The sequence below is a fragment of the Pelobates fuscus genome, chromosome 4 (genome assembly GCF_036172605.1).
Source record: "Pelobates fuscus isolate aPelFus1 chromosome 4, aPelFus1.pri, whole genome shotgun sequence".
NCBI classification, from domain to species: domain Eukaryota; kingdom Metazoa; phylum Chordata; class Amphibia; order Anura; family Pelobatidae; genus Pelobates; species Pelobates fuscus.
The window spans coordinates 69259026-69278644 of NC_086320.1; the positions used below are offsets into that span (position 1 = coordinate 69259026).

The window sequence follows — 19619 nt, forward strand, 5'->3', positions numbered from 1 at the left end:
GATTCCTTAGGGGTTAAGCACCCCGCCCAGGCCCCCCCAGCTTCAGAGTCTCCTTTAGAGGTGGCCACAGGTGTGCATATTAAGGAGGAGTTTATCAGTAGTCAAGTCACTTGTATTACTTTTTCCAGTGAACACAGTCATCTGCATTAGTGAGTATACTCATTTTCAGCACTTTAGTTTCAACACTGCTTTTAATTGCTTTCATCACTTTTGTTTGTATACTCACTATGCTCTTACTAGTATTTAACACTATTTTATTTATAACACTATTACTATTATTTTGTCTCCCACATTGTAGTGTAGGACCCACCGATAATGGGGTACTTTGAAAGTAGTGGTGGGCTTAACAACATATGGCCATATGGTGGAACCAAATCCCCATATTTATACTCAGTTAGGCATTTTAGTAGCCTTCTTTGTTTTTTGTATTTTTTTTTGTAGTCTGAGTGCGCTGCACTATTTTCTCATTCATAAAACAATTCAGATGACTAAAATAAGACTAAAACTAAAATTACATTTTAGTCAAAAGACTATGACTAAACTATTAAAATTTGCCACCAAATATAACAATGCACAGAGGTCGTGGAAGGGGCAAAAGACACAGACTGGGGGTTTGGCAGAGAGACAACTAGTGGGGCTAGGGAAGGGGCAAAAGTGACAGAGGCTTTTAATTAAACCCATTAGATTTTAATTGTGTCAACAAAAATCTACTGGAGATTTAGTCGACTAAAACTAGACTAAAACTAAAAAAATTCAATTGACTAAAATACGACTAAAACTAAAATGGCTTTTTAGTCAAAAGACCATGACTAAAACTAAATTGAAATTTGCTGCCAAAATTAACACTGCCTAAAATACATAAATGACTCTTCATTTTTATTTGCCCAAGTGTGTGAATTTTCTTTTCTTTATCTTGCATCAATTTTGATTGGCTATGTTTACACTATATACAATATTAGCAAATTTCAATTTGACTACTTGATAACTAATTATTAACATTTTTGCTTCTTTCAAACTCCTCTGCACGCCTCGATTAAACAGAAAGTTTGTTTATTTATCTGTTTTTCTTTTAAAACAATGATAAAAAAACACAATTTTATTATTTGACAAAGATTCAAGGTTTAGAAGCTTTTTTGTTGACCATACGCGAAGATCGTACAACTCTATCATGTACACGCTGAACAGGCCTGTGGTTCTTCAAAATGGCGACTGGGTTTTCATTCTCAGATGTACACAACAAACTGCGGAACTGTGCCAGCTGCCAAGAGTAATTTACACAGATTTATAAATGCCTGTCTACAAGATTAAATTCTTCAAACCTAGATTTCATTGGGGTTATATAGTTGCAATATATAGGAACTCAGGCAAGAGGTGAAAGGTAATTTTAAGACAAGAATGTTAAATCCATAACAGTTCATTTAAAATTTAGATAATAAACCATTATAATCACTTAACAATAGATAAGCAAGAAAAGAGAAAATGATAATTAAATTAGCATTTGATAAATAAAAAATAAAAAGAGAGAGAGAGAGAGAGAGAGCTGTTCTTTAACAGACACAAGATCATTAAGGGTTATTTTTCTAAAATGGGGCTTTACTGTTTTTTAATGTATTTCATGTCTGTCATTTCTAATAGGGTGTACTTGGATATTCAAACTACGCATGTAATTTAAATTTCTTCATGATGTATGCCATGCCTAATGAATCATGATCTAAAGGAATGTGTTTGATATTATCATAATAATTTGGACATTATGGGTATGTTGTGAAAACAAATACACTGATCAGTCACAACATTAAAATCCCCTGCCTAAAATAAGGCATGGATTCCACAAGACCTATGAACATGGCACCAAGACATTAGCATCAGATCCATTACGTCCAAAGAAAGTTGCAAGGTAGGGCCTCCATGGATCAGATTTGTTGTTCCAGCACTTCTAACAGATGCTCAGTCGGATCGAGATCTTCGCAATTTGGAGGCCAAGGCAACACAGTGTACTCTCTGTGATGACCAAAGTGAGAAAAACCTTTTTTTAATCCTGATCAGGGGGTAACAAATGGCCAGCTACTGAGTTTGTGCCCATTCTCTGTGTTGTCATATTTTCGGTGTTTGGTTCCTTATCGTAATGATAGTGATGCTGAATTTGTGAAATCAATTTGTGAAATCAATTAAGTAAATAATTTTATATAAATAAATGTTTACAAAAAAGGGAACTTGTGTTCTTCTTAACAAATGTATAGAGATGCTGTGTGTGGAGTACATGCCAATGTGCTAAAGGAGTGAAGATCTCTACAGCACCAAAAATAAATCCATAATGCTCTACCAATAGGATTTGGGAATAGTGGAAAGATTGTCTTGACACATTATGGGTCCCCAATGGCTAATAAGGAATACTGAGAACATGCATAGAGTTTAAAGGCCCAGATGCAGAAAAGAACAGGAAAGTAGTGAAGCTGCTTCTCTTTCAATATACACATGTATATGCCTGTTTTATTGAAACATACTTGCTGTGAACTGATCGGTATTGCCTCCTGCAGGACAATCCAGGTAACACACTCAAAGTAGGGTTCTGTTGTTAATGATCCAGGATATGTCCAGTAATTCAGATCCTTTGGCAGCAAACTTGAAAGATCATATTTTGTAAATGTATATTCCTTGCCCTGTACAAAATAATTGAAGGAAGAGAAAGTAGTAAACTCCAATATCGAATGCAGGTCATGTCAGTATTACTAATGTCTTATAGATTATAGTTAGCTCTGTTATATACGTTCCCTAGAAAAGCACAAAACAATCTAAAATATTAATGCACTGTACGCACCAGAACCTCTACAGCTTGTCACTAGGGCAGCCACTTCCTATTATGATCCAGCAATTTTTGCATGACCAATGTTTGGCTCTGCATTAAGACTCTGAATGCTTCCCATTGAGATACACTAGGATAAAGTATCTATTTCAGTATATGCTGATTGTCATGAAGCTATGTTTGCTGTACAAATGTAATAGGCTCCCCCAATGCTTCACAGTGGAAATCATTGGATTGGCTGAGATCCTTATATGAACATTGATCTTACACAAATATTACTATATTCCAAAAACAGTAGGTAGTTTAAGGAGAGTTTAGATCCTTTTTATAGTGCAACCTGTGAATTATAATTTTATTGTATTTATAATGGAATGATATTATGTTGCCAGTTGTGATTGGATTCACATTAAAACATGTATATATTTTTGCTGTGCTTACATGTTTTGTAAATTTCATCTTGATTTTATTCCCTTCTTCACTCCATTTTATACTCCTTTTTATGGTTAAAGTGACACTCAACTGCCCAAGTAAATACATTTATAAAATCACTGTTTAGTAGATATTTCCCCATGAAAACATGTCTGCATTTGACTATGCATTTTTTTCAATGGGGGTATATCGAAAAAAAAAAAACGCTTAAAAAAGCTGCAGATATATTGTCTGAAGCCTTTCCAAACCTTACTCTTCTAACCCCGCCCAGACTTTCTGTCACTGTCCAATCACAGACTTTCCAATGCAGCTCAATGAGAAGTCTTTGCAACAGAAGTGCTCTGCGCGATTGCTGCCTCCACTGAGCTTTGCAACCAGGAAGTAACCGGGACAGTTGTGTGACTGACAGCAAGTGGGATGCAGAAAAAACAACAATTTCTATTGAAAATCTGCATTGTTTTTGTAAATTGAGAAAAAAAAAAGAGGACACATTCTTCACACGTAAAACACTTTGACAAGCTGAGTGTTTAACCCCTTAAGGACCAAACTTCTGGAATGTGTCCTTAAGGGGTTAAGGGTCCAGAGTGTGCCTTAAAAAGACAGGATTTATTTATGTTTAATTATATTTTTTTAAGAATGCTTTTTATTTAACACCGTATCATAAACTTAATTTTTCATATTTAAAGGGATTCTATTGGAAGTTTTGGTGTATTGATCATGTCCCTGTAGTCTCACTGCTAAATGCTCTGCCATTTAGGAGTTAAATCACTTTTGTTTCCATTTATGCAACTGAGCCATAACTCCCCTGGCTATAACTGACAAAGCCTGCATGAAATTTTTTTTTTTTAATTTCAATCAGATATTAACTTGTTTTAGAAGTTTTTATCTCCTGTTCTGTAAATTAAACTTTAATCGCTCATGGAAGGCACCTGCTGGGTCTAGCAGGCTGTTAAAAAAAATATGAGATATGAAACTCTAAATTAAACAGAATGTTCAATAAAGGACTTTTAAACATTAGATCTCTTTTTAACAGAAAAGCTGTGCAAGTCACATGCAGGGAGGTTTGACTAGAACTGTATACAAAAAAAAGTAATATAACTCCTAAATGGCAGAAAACTGAGCAGTAAAACTGCAGTGGCATGATCTATACACCAAAACTGCTTCATTAAGTTAAATTTGTTATGATGCTTAGAGTGTCCCTTTAAGTACAGTAAACAAAATGCTAAACAAGTTTGCTTAATTTTAATCAAATTTCTTCATAATCCGTTAAGAAATGAGGGCTTCCAGCTCGGAGTTTCTCTTTAATACATAGCTTCAAACCAACTTAGGATTTTTATGTCCCTGATTGTAAATGTAGCATTGAGAATCACTAGTCTTCATGGTTTTAGACTGCCTAAAATAGTTATGTTAAAGCGTCACTTTAAGCACCATAACAACATTGCATTCAGGCAAAGTTTATAATATAGACAAAAGAGTACCCTGAAATCACTCTCAGTTCTGAGAGTAGCTTTAAAGATGCAGTGAGTTGTAAAAATCACTGCAATAATGAGACAGTCTCCTCCGAGGCAACTGCAATACTACCATCTGGTCTGCCTGCGCTAATTGTGCCCGATTTGAAAAAAGATGAATCTCGGCTGCAAGTATGTGTGATCAGCTGCTGTGTCAATTATGGCATGAAGCCCGGTTCACAAAACTGTTAACCAGGCTGACTGTAAACTGATAGCAGCAGCAATATGGCATTAAATCTGTTTCAATATCACTTCATCTCATCCTGTTTGATGAAAGGAAAAGGCTGGTGAGAGAGAAACTGTTCATCTCCTGAACTTCTGGTAGACAGACGTTTAAGGGATAAGCTCTGATTCCACAGACCAGAATGAGAGGCTCCTGATTGGTGGGGCCAATTCCTGGCAAGTGAGATGTCTGCCTGCTGCCAACACTTGTATTTGTTTATCAATATCATGCGTTCAAAAATTGAGAGGTATAATTATTGAATATTATGTTCTTACAAGGTAACTTTTTTTGGCTGCTTTTTGTTTTGTGTGACTTTTGACAAAAGAACAAATATTTCATGATCAATAGTAGAATAAAAAACACACTACCTTCGTTTTTACTTGATCCAAATTATCGATTATGGTTTGTAATACTGTATTTGTTTCTCCAATCTGTATGTAAATTAAAAAAAAAAAAATAATTAAAAAAATAAATCAAAAAATAAATCAAAAAATAAATAAATAAATAAGTGGGACGATCAAACTAAATTTGTTACACAAATAAAACATTATTATGTTAACATTAAAAAAATTCTTAAGATATTGCACGTTTACCTTCTAACTTAATAAATTTACATTTGTTTTCATGTTCATAGAACTGTATAATATTAAAAGTAAATAATCCTAATTTTTTATTAGTACTGAAAATAAAAGAGTAAATGTAATCTAGCCTCTGTGTGCATTAATTTGTAATAAACATATAAAAGTTAAATCTTTTAATGCATCTCTCAGATTACCCTTGCTCTGTTGGGGTGGCCATCTTTAGTTATTTTAAATAATACGTTTTTAAGCCACAAAAAGTCACTTTTGTATAGGTTTATCTTCTGGTTAAGTTTAACAATTGGGGCTGTTAAATATTTTCTGATCTTATGTAGTCCATTGAGAAAACAATAGAGATAAATTGTTGAAAATTAGATCCTTAAATTGTTTTGAATAAGCTCTGAGCAATTCTAAAAGCCCAAAGTGGCTCCCAATGCCTTAGACATGCATTTAGCAAGGCGTGTACCCATTCTAGAATAAAAGTTATTCCATGGCGTAGGGCATGCCTGCCGACTGGGACCAACTCAGATTTTTAGCAGTTCCTTAATTTCTTCTCACTAAAAGTGTAGTTTAACAAAAGTTTGCTTATTTGCAGGAGTGGATCTCTACTCTAACACACTGTGGATATGACTGAAATAGATATACAAAATCAATTGTAAAAAGACTGTCAATTACAAAGCCAATGCGTGCGCTATCTTAAAGAGGCATCTCTTAATGCCAAAGAACATAGTACTATATAAAAAAAAAAAACACCTTAGTAAATAAGTCAAGTGTCTTTATTATTTTTGTATATAATAAAGAAATTTGACTTATTTGCTAAGGTGTTCATATTTTTGTATGTAGTACTATGCCTGACATAGAACCTTGTCTCACTCTGCATCCTGTAATTTTTTAGCGGAAAGTCAGTTTGCGATTTTTAGGCCTAGCTACCTGTAGGAGAAGCAGCTGGTCTCCAATTTTGGCACAGCATCCTCTAGACCAGTGAAACTATTCCAGTCCACTTCTACAAAATGTTGTTTCTGGCACTCCAAAATCTTGCACCCTGATATAGCCTTGGAGCATTTTAATGCCTGATCTGATGTTCCTATGCATAGGTGTTGAGCAAAAAGTCAATGAGGCAGGAGAAGCTTGAGTGTCCACTTGGGGACTTTTTAGAGGCCTTTGATCATCTCTGCGCAATCGTTTTTGCAACTCCAGAGTCCAGACAGGGGCACACTCATCATACATCCTTTTAATCGCTACCACTCCCGCAGCTTTATTGGGAGGTGATAGAGAGGGGGTCTACACCTGTGCTAGATGGCCACATATTATTGGAATGCTCTGGACTGAGCTACTGCCTTTCACCAAGCTATAAATCCCTGTGGAGCTGACCCCTATACACAGTCTATAACTCCAAAGAACCTACAAGTACAGACCCTGGCCTGGAAAATGTATTAGTTAGTTTCCCCACCTTGTGACTGGTTGGTGGTCCCTTATGGGCATCCTCAGATGGGCTGCGATTCTGGTAACAGATCTTCTCAACTCACCTTGAGATAGAGGGGAATGTCCCTCTTGAAAGTGCATCAGCTGAATTTACATGCCAAGTGCTTCTGGACTACTACTTTGACCCACCCCACCAACTCTTTGACGTGACTGTAGTGCACAGACTAATGCTAATATTTTGTTTTTTCCTTTCTTATATATCCATTTTATATTTTGGATCAAACGCAAATATGGGATTATTTCATTTGAGATGTGCTCACTGGTTCCTATATATGTTAAGTTTCTTTGTTTATTTATGTGCCACATGTTTTAATGGTCTTCATTTACCTTCATATGCCTTCCCCTTGTTTATTTGTATGTCTATCTTTAATTAATGTTGGGCCTGAGTCTTGACCCTTTCTGCTTCAAATGAAGTTATGCATCTTACTTTAAAAACAGTGGAATGTAGGCTAACTATGTATTTTGCCATTTGTAAAACTTTGCATAGTTTATCTTGTCTGTACTTTGCATCTACCACTGAATAAAAAGAGAGATTGACAATAAAAATAGTTATCTCATAAAACCAAAACAGTCTCAATACGATTATCAATGATAACATGTCATCTTTTTATTTCTGCTTGTTAGAAGGCTGCCGGTTAATGAAAAACAAAATACCACAGTCAGGCAAAATCCTGAGTCATCCAAATTTTATTAAGTTATGGGCTATGGGCACCAGGTTTGCGCCCAGCTATGCCAACCTCTGTATGGCAGAATGGGAAGAGAGATATGTCTGGGGTGGGCATGGCTGGGCATAGAACCTAGTGTCCTACTCAAGATATATTGATGACCTTCTTATATGGTGAGGTTTTATCACTGAAGCACAGGATTTTATAACTTTTTTAAACTCCAATGAAGAAGGAATAATTTTAACTTCATTTTTCATTCATGCGAGGAGAACACCATGACGTAATTTCCGCCGGACGTCAAGCACATATGGAAGATTGAATTAAGACTCTGTGATGGACTAACTACTAGCACTTGCATCATAGAGACTTATTAACATATGTCCTGTTCCACTGCTTATTTATAATTGTCGGCACGATCCGGACGCAGCGGCACCATTTTGGTTCTGTGTGCATTCCAACATTGAAACGCAAATATTACCACTCATAAAAACGCTGTGTCAGTTCCAGTGTGACGCGTGCATCCCAGAGTGGATACAGGAAATGAGAAATGAGAAGTAATAACGCTGAAACAAACAGCATATATAAACGAACATCATGAGGACTTACTCCACACTTCTACTCCACACTTCTACGCTTCTAAGAAACCTCTACAGGTGAAACGCATAAAGTGGGACCCTCTGAAGACTTTTATATGTTTTTATTGTTTTGTTTAATAAATGGTTAAATTTTTATATCCATTTTAAAACTTTTTTCTTCATTTACTTCCTGGCATCATCCTATTCCCAGGTGGGGATTATACCACCTATGCTGTATACACTAGAGCAGTGATGGCGAACCTATGGCACGCGTACCCCTACCACCCCTTCCCCCCAGCAGTACCCCTACCCCCCACAACAGTACCCCTACCCCCCAGCACCCCTATCCCCCCAGCAGTACCCCTACCCCCCCAGAAGTACCCCTTCCCCCCAGCAGTACCCCTACTACCCCCAGCAGTACCCCTACTACCCCCAGCAGTACCCCTTCTCCCCCACAGCAGTACCCCTACCACCCCCACAGCAGTACCCCTACCCCCCAGCACCCCTATCCCCCCAGCAGTGCCCCTACCACCCCCATTAAAGGTAAGAAGGAGGTGGTTAGGGGGAGGTGGGGGGGATACTGACACCCCCCAGCAGTACCCCTACCCCCCAGAAGTACCCCTACCCCCCAGCAGTACCCCTACCTCCCACACAGTACCCCTACCCCCCACACAGTACCCCTACCCCCCAGCAGTACCCCTACCCCCCCCACAGCACCCCTACCTCCCCACAGCACCCTTACCCCCGCCCAGCACCCCTAGCCCCCACACAGCACCCCTATCCCCCACACAGCACCCCCCCCACACACACAGCACCCCCCCACACACACAGCACCCCCCCACACGCACACACACAGCACCCCCCACACACACACACAGCACCCCCCCACACACACACACAGCACCCCCCACACACACACACACACAGCACCCCCCACACACCGCACCCCCCACACACACAGCACCCCCCACACACACAGCACCCCCCACACACTTACACAGCACCCCTCATACACACACACAACACCCCCACACACATACAGCACCCCCCACACACACACACAGCACCCCCCACACACACACACACAGCACCCACACACACACACAGCACACCCCCCACACACACAGCACCCCACACACACAGCACCCCCCACACACACACACACACAGCACCCCCCACACACCGCACCCCCCACACACACAGCACCCCCCACACACACAGCACCCCCCACACACTTACACAGCACCCCTCATACACACACACAACACCCCCACACACATACAGCACCCCCCACACACACACACAGCACCCCCCACACACACACACACAGCACCCACACACACACACAGCACACCCCCCACACACACAGCACCCCACACACACAGCACCCCACACACACAGCACCCCCCACACACTTACACAGCACCCCCCACACACTTACAGCAATTAGTTGTCTGCCAGCGTGTGTGTCAGGCTCACAGGGTATACTGTGCCCACTTGCCCAGTGCCACCACTCATATCTGGTGTCACAATAGCTTGCATTTAACAAAAAAAAACTTTTTGGACTGTAATATAATAGCAGTCAGTTTCCTTCACTAGTGTGCGTTTCAGGGCCTGCCCAGTGCCACCACTCACTCACTGGTGTCCCAATAGCTTGCATTTAAAAAAAACTATTTTTTTTTTAATGTAATATAATAGCAGTCAGTTTCCTTCACGCGTGTGCGTTTCAGGGCCTGCCAGGGCACAGTGTCACACCAGTGCAACTCATATCTGGTGTAACAGTAGTGTACATTTAAAAAAAAATTTTTTTTACTGTAATAGATTGAATAGCAGTTAGTTGTCTGCCAGCGTGTGTGTCAGGCTCACAGGGTATACTGTGCCCACTTGCCCAGTGCCACCACTCATATCTGGTGTCACAATAGCTTGCATTTAACAAAAAAAAACTTTTTTGACTGTAATATAATAGCAGTCAGTTTCCTTCACGCGTGTGCATTTCAGGGCCTGCCCAGTGCCACCGCTCACTCACTGGTATCCCAATAGCTTGCATTTAAAAAAAACTAAACTTTTTGGACTGTAATATAATAGCAGTCAGTTTCCTTCACGCGTGTGCGTTTCAGGGCCTGCCAGGGCACAGTGTCACACCAGTGCAACTCATATCTGGTGTAACAGTAGTGTACATTTTAAAAACAAAATACAATTTTGACTGTAATAGATTGAATAGCAGTTAGTTTTCTGCCAGCGTGTGTGTCAGGCTAACAGCGTATACTGTGCCCACTTGCCCAGTGCCACCACTCATATCTGGTGTCACAATAGCTTGCATTTAACCCCAAAAAAATTTTGGACTGTAATATAATAGCAGTCAGTTTCCTTCACTAGTGTGCGTTTCAGGGCCTGCCCAGTGCCACCACTCACTAACTGGTGTCACAATAGCTTGCATTTAAAAAAAACAAAAAAAATTTGACTGTAATATAATAGCAGTCAGTTTCCTTCATGCGTGTGCGTTTCAGGGCCTGCCAGGGCACAGTGTCACACCAGTGCAACTCATATCTGGTGTAACAGGAGTGTATATTTTAAAAAAAAAAATACAATTTTGACTGTAATAGATTGAATAGCAGTTCGTTGTCTGCCAGCGTGTGTGTCAGGCTCACAGCGTATACTGTGCCCACTTGCCCAATGCCACCACTCATATCTGGTGTCACAATAGCTTGCATTTTACAAAAAAAACTTTTTGGACTGTAATATAATAGCAGTCAGTTTCCTTCACGAGTGTGCGTTTCAGGGCCTGCCCAGTGCCACCACTCACTCACTGGTGTCCCAATAGCTTGCATTTAAAAAAAAAACTAAACTTTTTGGACTGTAATATAGTAGCAGTCAGTTTCCTTCACGAGTGTGCATTTCAGGGCCTGCCAGGGCACAGTGTCACACCAGTGCAACTCATATCTGGTGTAACAGTAGTGTAATTTTTTTTTAAAAAAATAAAAATACAATTTTGACTGTAATAGATTGAATAGCAGTTAGTTGTCTGCCAGCGTGTGTGTCAGGCTCACAGCGTATACTGTGCCCACTTGCCCAGTGCCACCACTCATGTCTGGTGTCACAATAGCTTGCATTTAAAAAAAACTAAACTTTTTGGACTGTAATATAATAGCAGTCAGTTTCCTTCACTAGTGTGCGTTTCAGGGCCTGCCCAGTGCCACCACTCACTCACTGGTGTCACAATAGCTTGAATTTTAAAAAACAACAACTTTTTGGACTGTAATATAATAGCAGTCAGTTTCCTTCAATAGTGCGCGTTTCAGGGCCTGCCAGGGCACAGTGTCACACCAGTGCAACTCATATCTGGTGTAACAGTAGTGTACATTTAAAAAAAATATATACAATTTTGACTGTAATAGAATGAATAGCAGTTAGTTGTCTGCAAGAGTGTGTGTCAGGCCTACAGCGTCTACTCTGCCAACTTCTGCCACTGCACAGTGCCACTCATATCTGTTGTCACAGTAGCTTGCACGCATAGTACCACTAATCGAAAAAAAATGACAGGCAGAGGCAGGCTACCCCACAGGGGACGTCGTGGTCGTGGTGCTGTGATTCCCTTTGGCCCTTGAATAATGACAGTGTTCAGAGGCCACATACCCTGAACTTGAAAAGTTCTGAGGACATAGTTGACTGGCTAACACAGGACACCCAATCTTCTACAGCTTCCGCTCGGAACCTTGATGCACCATCCTCCTCCAGCTTAGCTTCGGGCACCTCTCAAGTTACCACTCGCCCGACTGCCACCACCACCAACACTAGCACCACAGCCGCTTCACTTGGCATGTCAGAGGAGTTATTTACACATCAGTTGGAAGAAATGAGTGATGTGCAACCATTATTGCCAGAGGATGTAGATAACAGGGATATGTCTCAGTCAGACAGCATTACACAATGCAGAGAGAGGAGTCTGAAGAAGAGGAGTCAGAGGAGGAAGGTGGCTTTGAGGAGGTGGAAGACCAAACACAGCAGGTGTACTAGGGGGCTTGTTGTCACCTTTCGGGGACCCTTGGTGTTGTACGTGACTGGGTGGAGGAAGAGACCTTCAATGACATCAGTGAGGACAAGGAATGGGACATGGCTAGCTTGGTATCCAACCTTGTGCAAATGGTTGTGCAAATGGACTGTTTGCGGTTGTTTGCGGTGCGTTAAACGGGGAGTTTGGTCTGTCACTGTGAAGCGGGCGTAACCCTTACACTACCTGATCGATACAACATCATACCTGATGTTTTAAAGCACGTTATTCCAAACAGTTTAGGAATGTTAGGTGATTTGTGCCCATTATGGATTAAAACCAGACTCTGCATCAACTATGTAATTTTCCATGGGAGTTTTGCCATGGATCCCTCTCCGGCATGCCACAGTCCAGGTGTTAGTCCCCTTGAAACAACTATTCCATCACTATTGTGGCCAGAAAAAGTCCCTGTGGGTTTTAAAATTCGACTGCCTATTGAAGTCTATGGCGGTTCGCCCAGTTCGCCTGTTCACGAACATTTGCGGAAGTTCGCGTTCGCCGTTCACGAACCGAAAATTTTATGTTCCCGACATCACTACTAACCATGTATTTAGTCTTGTCCATGGTAACAATATTGCCACCTGTATCTGATGGTTTAACGATGAGCTTGTCATTTATTTATTTTCAAATCCTGAAGTGCTTTATGTTCCTTTTTGCTTCAGCTTTGAATTACTTTTATAAGCTAGACAATCAAGGTTAATAGAATCAATTGCATCACATACATATTCGGGGAACATGCAAAAGTTCCTAATTTGGCTGAAGTTCGACCAGAGTAGCCAAACTGAAAGCATCTTTGACTCACTGATTTTTTTCCAGTTTGTCTATTTTGACATTACATTTGAAATTAACTTTGAATTCCCACTTTAGTGAATATCCCTGTTATTTTTAAATCATTGATTGGAATTTTCAAAGTAGTATTCACTGCATTGGCCTCAAGGAGATCCAGTCTGTGGGAGTCAAGCTCAGATTTTTGGCTTCCCTCTCATTATTTTTAACATGAAATGTGTGGCTAAATTCCTAGCGGACATCTTTTGTCCAAGTAAAATTATTCATAGGAGAAATGGGAACAAAAAGATCTCCTTTTCAGTACATTCAGTTCGTGAACATCCAACTCTTCAATATTTAGGCTCACACTGCCATCTAGTGACCAGTGGACATATTTATACATTGATGTGATTTCCATTTTTCCTTCTCCTTCCCTGTTTCTCTTATACATCTTTAAATGCAAATATCATGATTCTGTTTGATCTTGCACTTTGATTAGGTTACTGTAGAGATCATCCTTATAAGGTACTAGCAACAAAAAGGATACCGCACTCTGTATAAATACTGCTTAGAAGCTAATTCTTGCAAAAATAGTTTTATTTAAATAATCAAAGCGAATAGAATATCATAAAGGTATAATTGATGACTAACAAAATATATCTACAATCCTACCATTGCACCTAAACAATAATTAATATATACAGAAAGCCCCCAATATAAACCGCAATAGATAATCAAGTAAAGTGCACAGAGGCACTATATGATAGAGAGCCCTCTATCTCTTATATACACTGTACAGAAAAATTCATCAGTAATATAGAAAAAATATATGTGAAAAAACAAAGAGAATGTCCAAAAAATAAAACAGTAAAAAGAAGAAAAAATAAGAAAAAATGAGAAAAAAAATGAAAAAAGTATTTACAGTCCAAATGTGTGTACACTGATGATTATAAGTAGTTATTACTCCAAGTGTTAAATGGTTAGATCTCACCACAGTTAGAGGCCAGAGGATTCCCTGTATCATTTGTTGTTTGTATCTGCGTCCAAGAGATTATCTCCGGTCTGTGCCAGGATAGAGGAACATGCAGTCAGTCCTCCTTTGTGCAATGCGTCCTCCAGGCTCCTTCCTTGCTTGCTCGTTGTTGTAGAGGGTCTCTTTATCTTTGATGAAATGCTGTAGCAGGCGGTGGGGTGCTGTAACGGGCTGCGCGCTCGGAATCCAATGATCCCTTCAATGGCCCTGTCGGGAATGAGTGTGAGAAGCTGCTTATGTCTCTATTGCGCGCGCGCCCTACAACGAGCAAGCAAGGAAGGAGCCTGGAGGACGCATTGCACAAAGGAGGACTGACTACATGTTCCTCTATCCTGGCACAGACCGGAGATAATCTCTTGGACTTTTTACTGTTTTATTTTTTGGACATTCTCTTTGTTTTTTCACATATATTTTTTCTATATTACTGATGAATTTTTCTGTACAGTGTATATAAGAGATAGAGGGCTCTCTATCATATAGTGCCTCTGTGCACTTTACTTGATTATCTATTGCGGTTTATATTGGGGGCTTTCTGTATATATTAATTATTGTTTAGGTGCAATGGTAGGATTGTAGATATATTTTGTTAGTCATCAATTATACCTTTATGATATTCTATTCGCTTTGATTATTTAAATAAAACTATTTTTGCAAGAATTAGCTTCTAAGCAGTATTTATACAGAGTGCGGTATCCTTTTTTGTTGCATATATCATTGGGAGGTACCAGGAGTGGGTTACCCGGATATCCAGCACCTGTTAGATGGAAGAGTGCCTGTACATTTCTCTTCCTTATAAGGTACTAGTAGAATTATAGAAGTGTTTATTCCTAGAATGCCAGTAAATACTATCACATCCATCTCTGGGGTTTAATTTGGGGAACTTTCAATAAAATCTGGATTCCGTCCTTACATCTTATACACTTGCTGTATATATTTTATCTTTGTTCCTATTTAAAGTATATGGGTTATGTGACAAACTTCCCTTTGCCACTGGGCATTGGAGAGGACTGATCGCTAGCCTCCTGCCCTGCGACTATGGCCCTGGAATGTATTGCCCTTTAGGAATTACATTTGGGCATAATGGATTTTTGTATGCTGTTCATGGCCCTTTAAATACTGTGGAGCAGTGTTACAACTTTTAAACTGGCACTTCGAATGCAGTCGAAGTGCCGAAGTCGTCGAAGTGCCGAAGTCGTCGAAGTGGCTGCCATTCGACAAACGAACGCGTGGCGGCGGCCATTTTAACGTATTCGAACGCGGTCAGCGGTGTGTGCAGCCAAATCTATGGAACTGTTTGCGGCTACCCAATTGCACGAACACCGCTGACCCGTACCTTCTTCGACACCGCGGCTGGAGACTAAGTCCCGTTCGAAGATTCGAATGCTCGTTCGAATGGGACTTAGTCATTTTCTTGGTGCAAAATAGACCGACCGCACAGCCCAAATCCATGGAACTGTTTTGGGCATGAAAATGTGCTTGCGGTCGGTCATAAAGGACTTATACCTATCTTCCGAACGGCTGAACGGATTCAAATGATTTTTGGGTATGTTTGTATTTGGAATGTGCTGATTAATAATATGTAACTGTTATTAATATTGGATATGAAGATGGCGTGGCTCCAGTTAAGCTACGGCGGATGTGGAGTCTGCGGTGGTTGTGGTGTCCAGTGCGGTGCTTGTGGTCCTCGGCGCAAGCTAGGAAGCGTCTATCAACGGAAGGGGTCCGTTACAAGTTATAACATGGTATGAAGGAGAAGTGTAGTTTTTTTTTTTTAATTTTCCTGTAAGTGTGAATTTTAGATATTATAAAGGAAAAAACAATGTAACTATATAAGACTCTAAATAAAGACTCTAAATAAAAACTCTAAATAAACTCTAAATAAAGCAATAATTAAGTATTAAAGAATTGCTTTTGAAACAGGCAAGAAAAATGTAGTGTGTTCTGATGTCAGTATTCCATAACATACCTTCAGCAGTATGCCTATAACAGCCAAGCCATCAGGGTGCTTTGCAGCTTCTTCAAAAGTTAAATACCTCTGTGAATTCCAATGAACTATGTGCATCTTTAAAAACATAAAATAAAAAGTATTTCAACATTTTTAAAACCAATCATTAGACAGTTCATTTCTTTAAAAAATATTAGAAGAAGCAGCTAGGGTGGCTGTAAGGGTTTATTTTACCTTATCTCAAGATCATTTGAGGCTGAGATACTGGGTTGTACCAACGACTATATTTTATTTTAACCATTGCCAAACTCACAGATGTTATAGAAAAGTTCTTTACATTCATCCGATTGATTGAGGGAGTGAGGTGAAAGGTATAAGATGTTTTGGCATTAAGATATACACAGTTTTACAACACTTTGACGAGTAAAAGACAAATTAGGTTATTTACAAAATTCCAAATTTTAGCAAATTAAATCTCAATTGCAAAACTGAAGGAAAATAGTCAGGCTGTGACTTGAGATAAGTTGAAGAATTTTTCCAAATTATCTAATTTAGCCTTAATTTCGCCACTCGTATTTAATTTTCTAAAATATGGAATTTAGTGAACAACCCTCTTCTATTTTGATATTTGCTTTTGTTTGTTTTTTCAAATATCTTGCTATCACTAAGAATGTATTTCTTCATATTTTAAACTACATGTTGTTAACACTACCAGTTAATTGAACAAATCGGGAGGATGAGGAATCCTTTTTTTGATATTTACATGTTATTGGGATTTTGTGAACTAAAAAAACCAAAACAGAACTTAATGTTCAAACAAAAGAAAAAAATGTATTCCAAATCATTAAAATTAACAAGTCAAGGACAATGCAACTGAATTTAAAAAGATGGGATGAATCATTCAGTCTGGAAAATGTGGGGACATTAGTAAAAAAAATTGAAAAGTAGAATTGGGAGAGGGTAAACTGAAAGCTAGGAGAAGCAAGTCAAGGTGGCAAAAACTGAAAACAGAGGATGGGGAGGTGAGGGTCATGAATTGGGAAATTAAACAAAGGAGAAGATATTACAGGACAACATGAGGGAGAAGCAATGTTGGGATACATGGGAAAAGTCTACAGAATGAAAAGGAGCAAGAAAGGAAAAAGAGTGAGAAATCAGTGGTTCTTCACTTAAAGAGGGTCCACACACTGCTTTGTCTGGACTCTCTTTAAGTGAAGAAAGACAGGTTTCCCACTCTTTTACCTTTCTTGATCCTTTTCGATCTGTAGACTTTTTATAGACTCTACATTCTATAATTAAAGGGACACTATAGGCACCCAGTCCACTTCAACTCATTGAAGTGTACCTATTGCACTTAGTGCTGCAATGTTAAACATTGCAGTTTCAAAGAAATTGCAATGTTTGCATTGCAGCTCTAAGTCTGCCTCCAGTCAGCCAGACAGCTACTGGGGGCGCTTCCTTGATCGAAACAGACCTTTGGTCCGGTATCTGATAAAGTATGTAAATAAAGGTTTTTAAACCCTTTTTTGTTACTGGCGGGAGGGGGGAGGAGGCAGGGAGAGCGATAGTGCCAGGAATACAGCTTTTTATTCCTGACACTATAGTACCCCCAGGGCCGGACTGGGAATAAAAAGCAGCCCTGGAAAAAAATTCCATACCAGCCCCGTAATGCATCGCGCCAGCATAGTGCGCAGATATGGAAGAAATTTGTGCGTGGAGAGAGTGCCGTTTGTGCGTGGAGGGGTGCTGTGTGCGTGAAGGGGTGCTGTGTGCATGGAGGGGTGCTGTGTGCGTGGAGAGGTTCTGTGTGCGTGGAGGGGTGCTGTTTATGTGTGGAGGGGTTCTGTGTGCGTGGAGGGGTTCTATGTGTGTGGGGAGTTGTGTGTGTGTGAGAAGAGGTTCTGTGTGTGTGAAGGGGTTCTGTGTGTGTGGAGGGGTGCTGTTTATGTGTGGAGGGGTTCTGTGTGCGTGAAGGGGTTCTATGTGTGTGTGGAGGGGTTCTGTGTGCGTGAAAGAGTTCTGTGTGCGTGGGGGGTTCTGTGTGTGTGTGAAGGGGTTCTGTGTGTGTGAAGGTGTGAAGGGATTCTGTGTGTGGGGGGTTCTGTGTGTGTGGGGGGTTCTGTGTGTGGGGGGTTCTGTGTGTGTGGGGGGACTTCTGTGTTTGTGGGGGGTTCTGTGTGTGGGGGGGTTCTGTGTGTATGGAGGGATTCTCTCTGTGTGTGGGGGGTTCTGTGTGTGTGGAGGGGTTCTGTGTGTGGGGGGGTTCTGTGTGTGTGGAGGGATTCTGTGTGTGTGGGGGAAGGTTCTGTGTGTGTGGGGGGATTCTGTGTGTGTGGGGGGGTTCTGTGTGTGGGGGGGTTCTGTGTGTGTGGGGGTTCTGTGTGTGTGGGGGGTTCTGTGTGTGGGGGGGTTCTGTGTGTGGGGGGTTCTGTGTGTTTGGGGGGACTTCTGTGTTTGTGGGGGGTTCTGTGTGTGGGGGGTTCTGTGTGTATGGAGGGATTCTCTCTGTGTGTGGGGGGTTCTGTTTGTTTGGAGGGGTTCTGTGTGTGGGGGGGTTCTGTGTGTGTGGAGGGATTCTGTGTGTGTGGGGGAAGGTTCTGTGTGTGTGGGGGGATTCTGTGTGTGTGGGGGAAGGTTCTGTGTGTGGGGGGTTCTGTGTGTGTGGGGGTTCTGTGTGTGTGGGGGTTCTGTGTGTGGGGGGGTTCTGTGTGTAGGGGGGGTCTGTGTGTGGGGGGTTCTGTGTGTGGGGGGGTTCTGTGTGTGTGGGGGGGTTCTGTGTGTGGTGCGGGGTTCTGTGGGTGTGTGCTGTTGGTGGGGGGAGGAGTGTAGTGTGGGGGGTTTAGCATTGATATATTTATTTTACAAAAAAAAAAACTTTATGTTACTCCCCTCCCCCCTTACTTTTGGCCAGGGCCCAGGGGAGATGGGGGACGGCTACTCTTCAATCCCTGGTGGTCCAGTGGTGGCGCGTGCTGTTCAGCCTGCAGGCTGACTTCGCTCTCCTCCCACGAGAACAGCAGGCAGGTCGGAGCGTTGCTATGGTAACGCACAGCAACGCTCCAACCTGCCTGCTCGCAGGAGGAGCGTTCTTGCTTCCTGCTTCCTGTCAGACCGGGTAGGGGAACAGAAGCTCCCCTACCCGGTCTGCCTGCTCGGCCATGCTACATTCTGTGACCGGCAGGAGGGGAGCACATGATCACATCCCCTCCTGCCGGTCACCCTGCAATTGTGGCCGGGGCTGGAGCACACTAGGCGGCCGTGCACAGGGCCCCTAGTGTGCTGGCCCACCGGGATATTTCCCGGTATCGGGGTGGGGCAGTCCAGCCCTGAGTACCCCTTTAATGCATTTTTTTCTTTGTTAGTGATGTCTGGATATCAGTAGTCTACTGGCAGTAACCCAGGCTTTGATTGACATGTCATTGTTATAAATATTACTAGTAAGTATATTGAGCAGGATGACATTTGGCATTCTAGAGAAACTAGTTTCATGCTTGCCTCATGGTTTTGTTTAGTGATCTATTACTTGTCACGAGTTCTGTGCAATCTTCTGTCTATTCCCCAATAA

The 19619-nt window shown here is 41.1% G+C and overlaps 1 protein-coding gene across 1 annotated transcript in view; it reads right to left on the bottom strand.

Annotated features, from left to right (window-relative positions):
* Positions 1-649: 649 nt before the first annotated feature.
* LOC134607790 (carbonic anhydrase 13-like) overlaps positions 650-19619 on the bottom strand; it is a 51180-nt gene continuing 32210 nt past the window's right edge. The window contains exons 4-7 of the mRNA XM_063450344.1: positions 16076-16171; positions 5332-5394; positions 2505-2660; positions 650-1258 (exon numbers count right to left, since the gene is read on the bottom strand). Of these exons, the coding sequence (XP_063306414.1) occupies positions 1115-1258; positions 2505-2660; positions 5332-5394; positions 16076-16171 (459 nt within the window). The 3' untranslated portion in view covers positions 650-1114. The remainder of the gene's footprint in view (positions 1259-2504; positions 2661-5331; positions 5395-16075; positions 16172-19619) is intronic.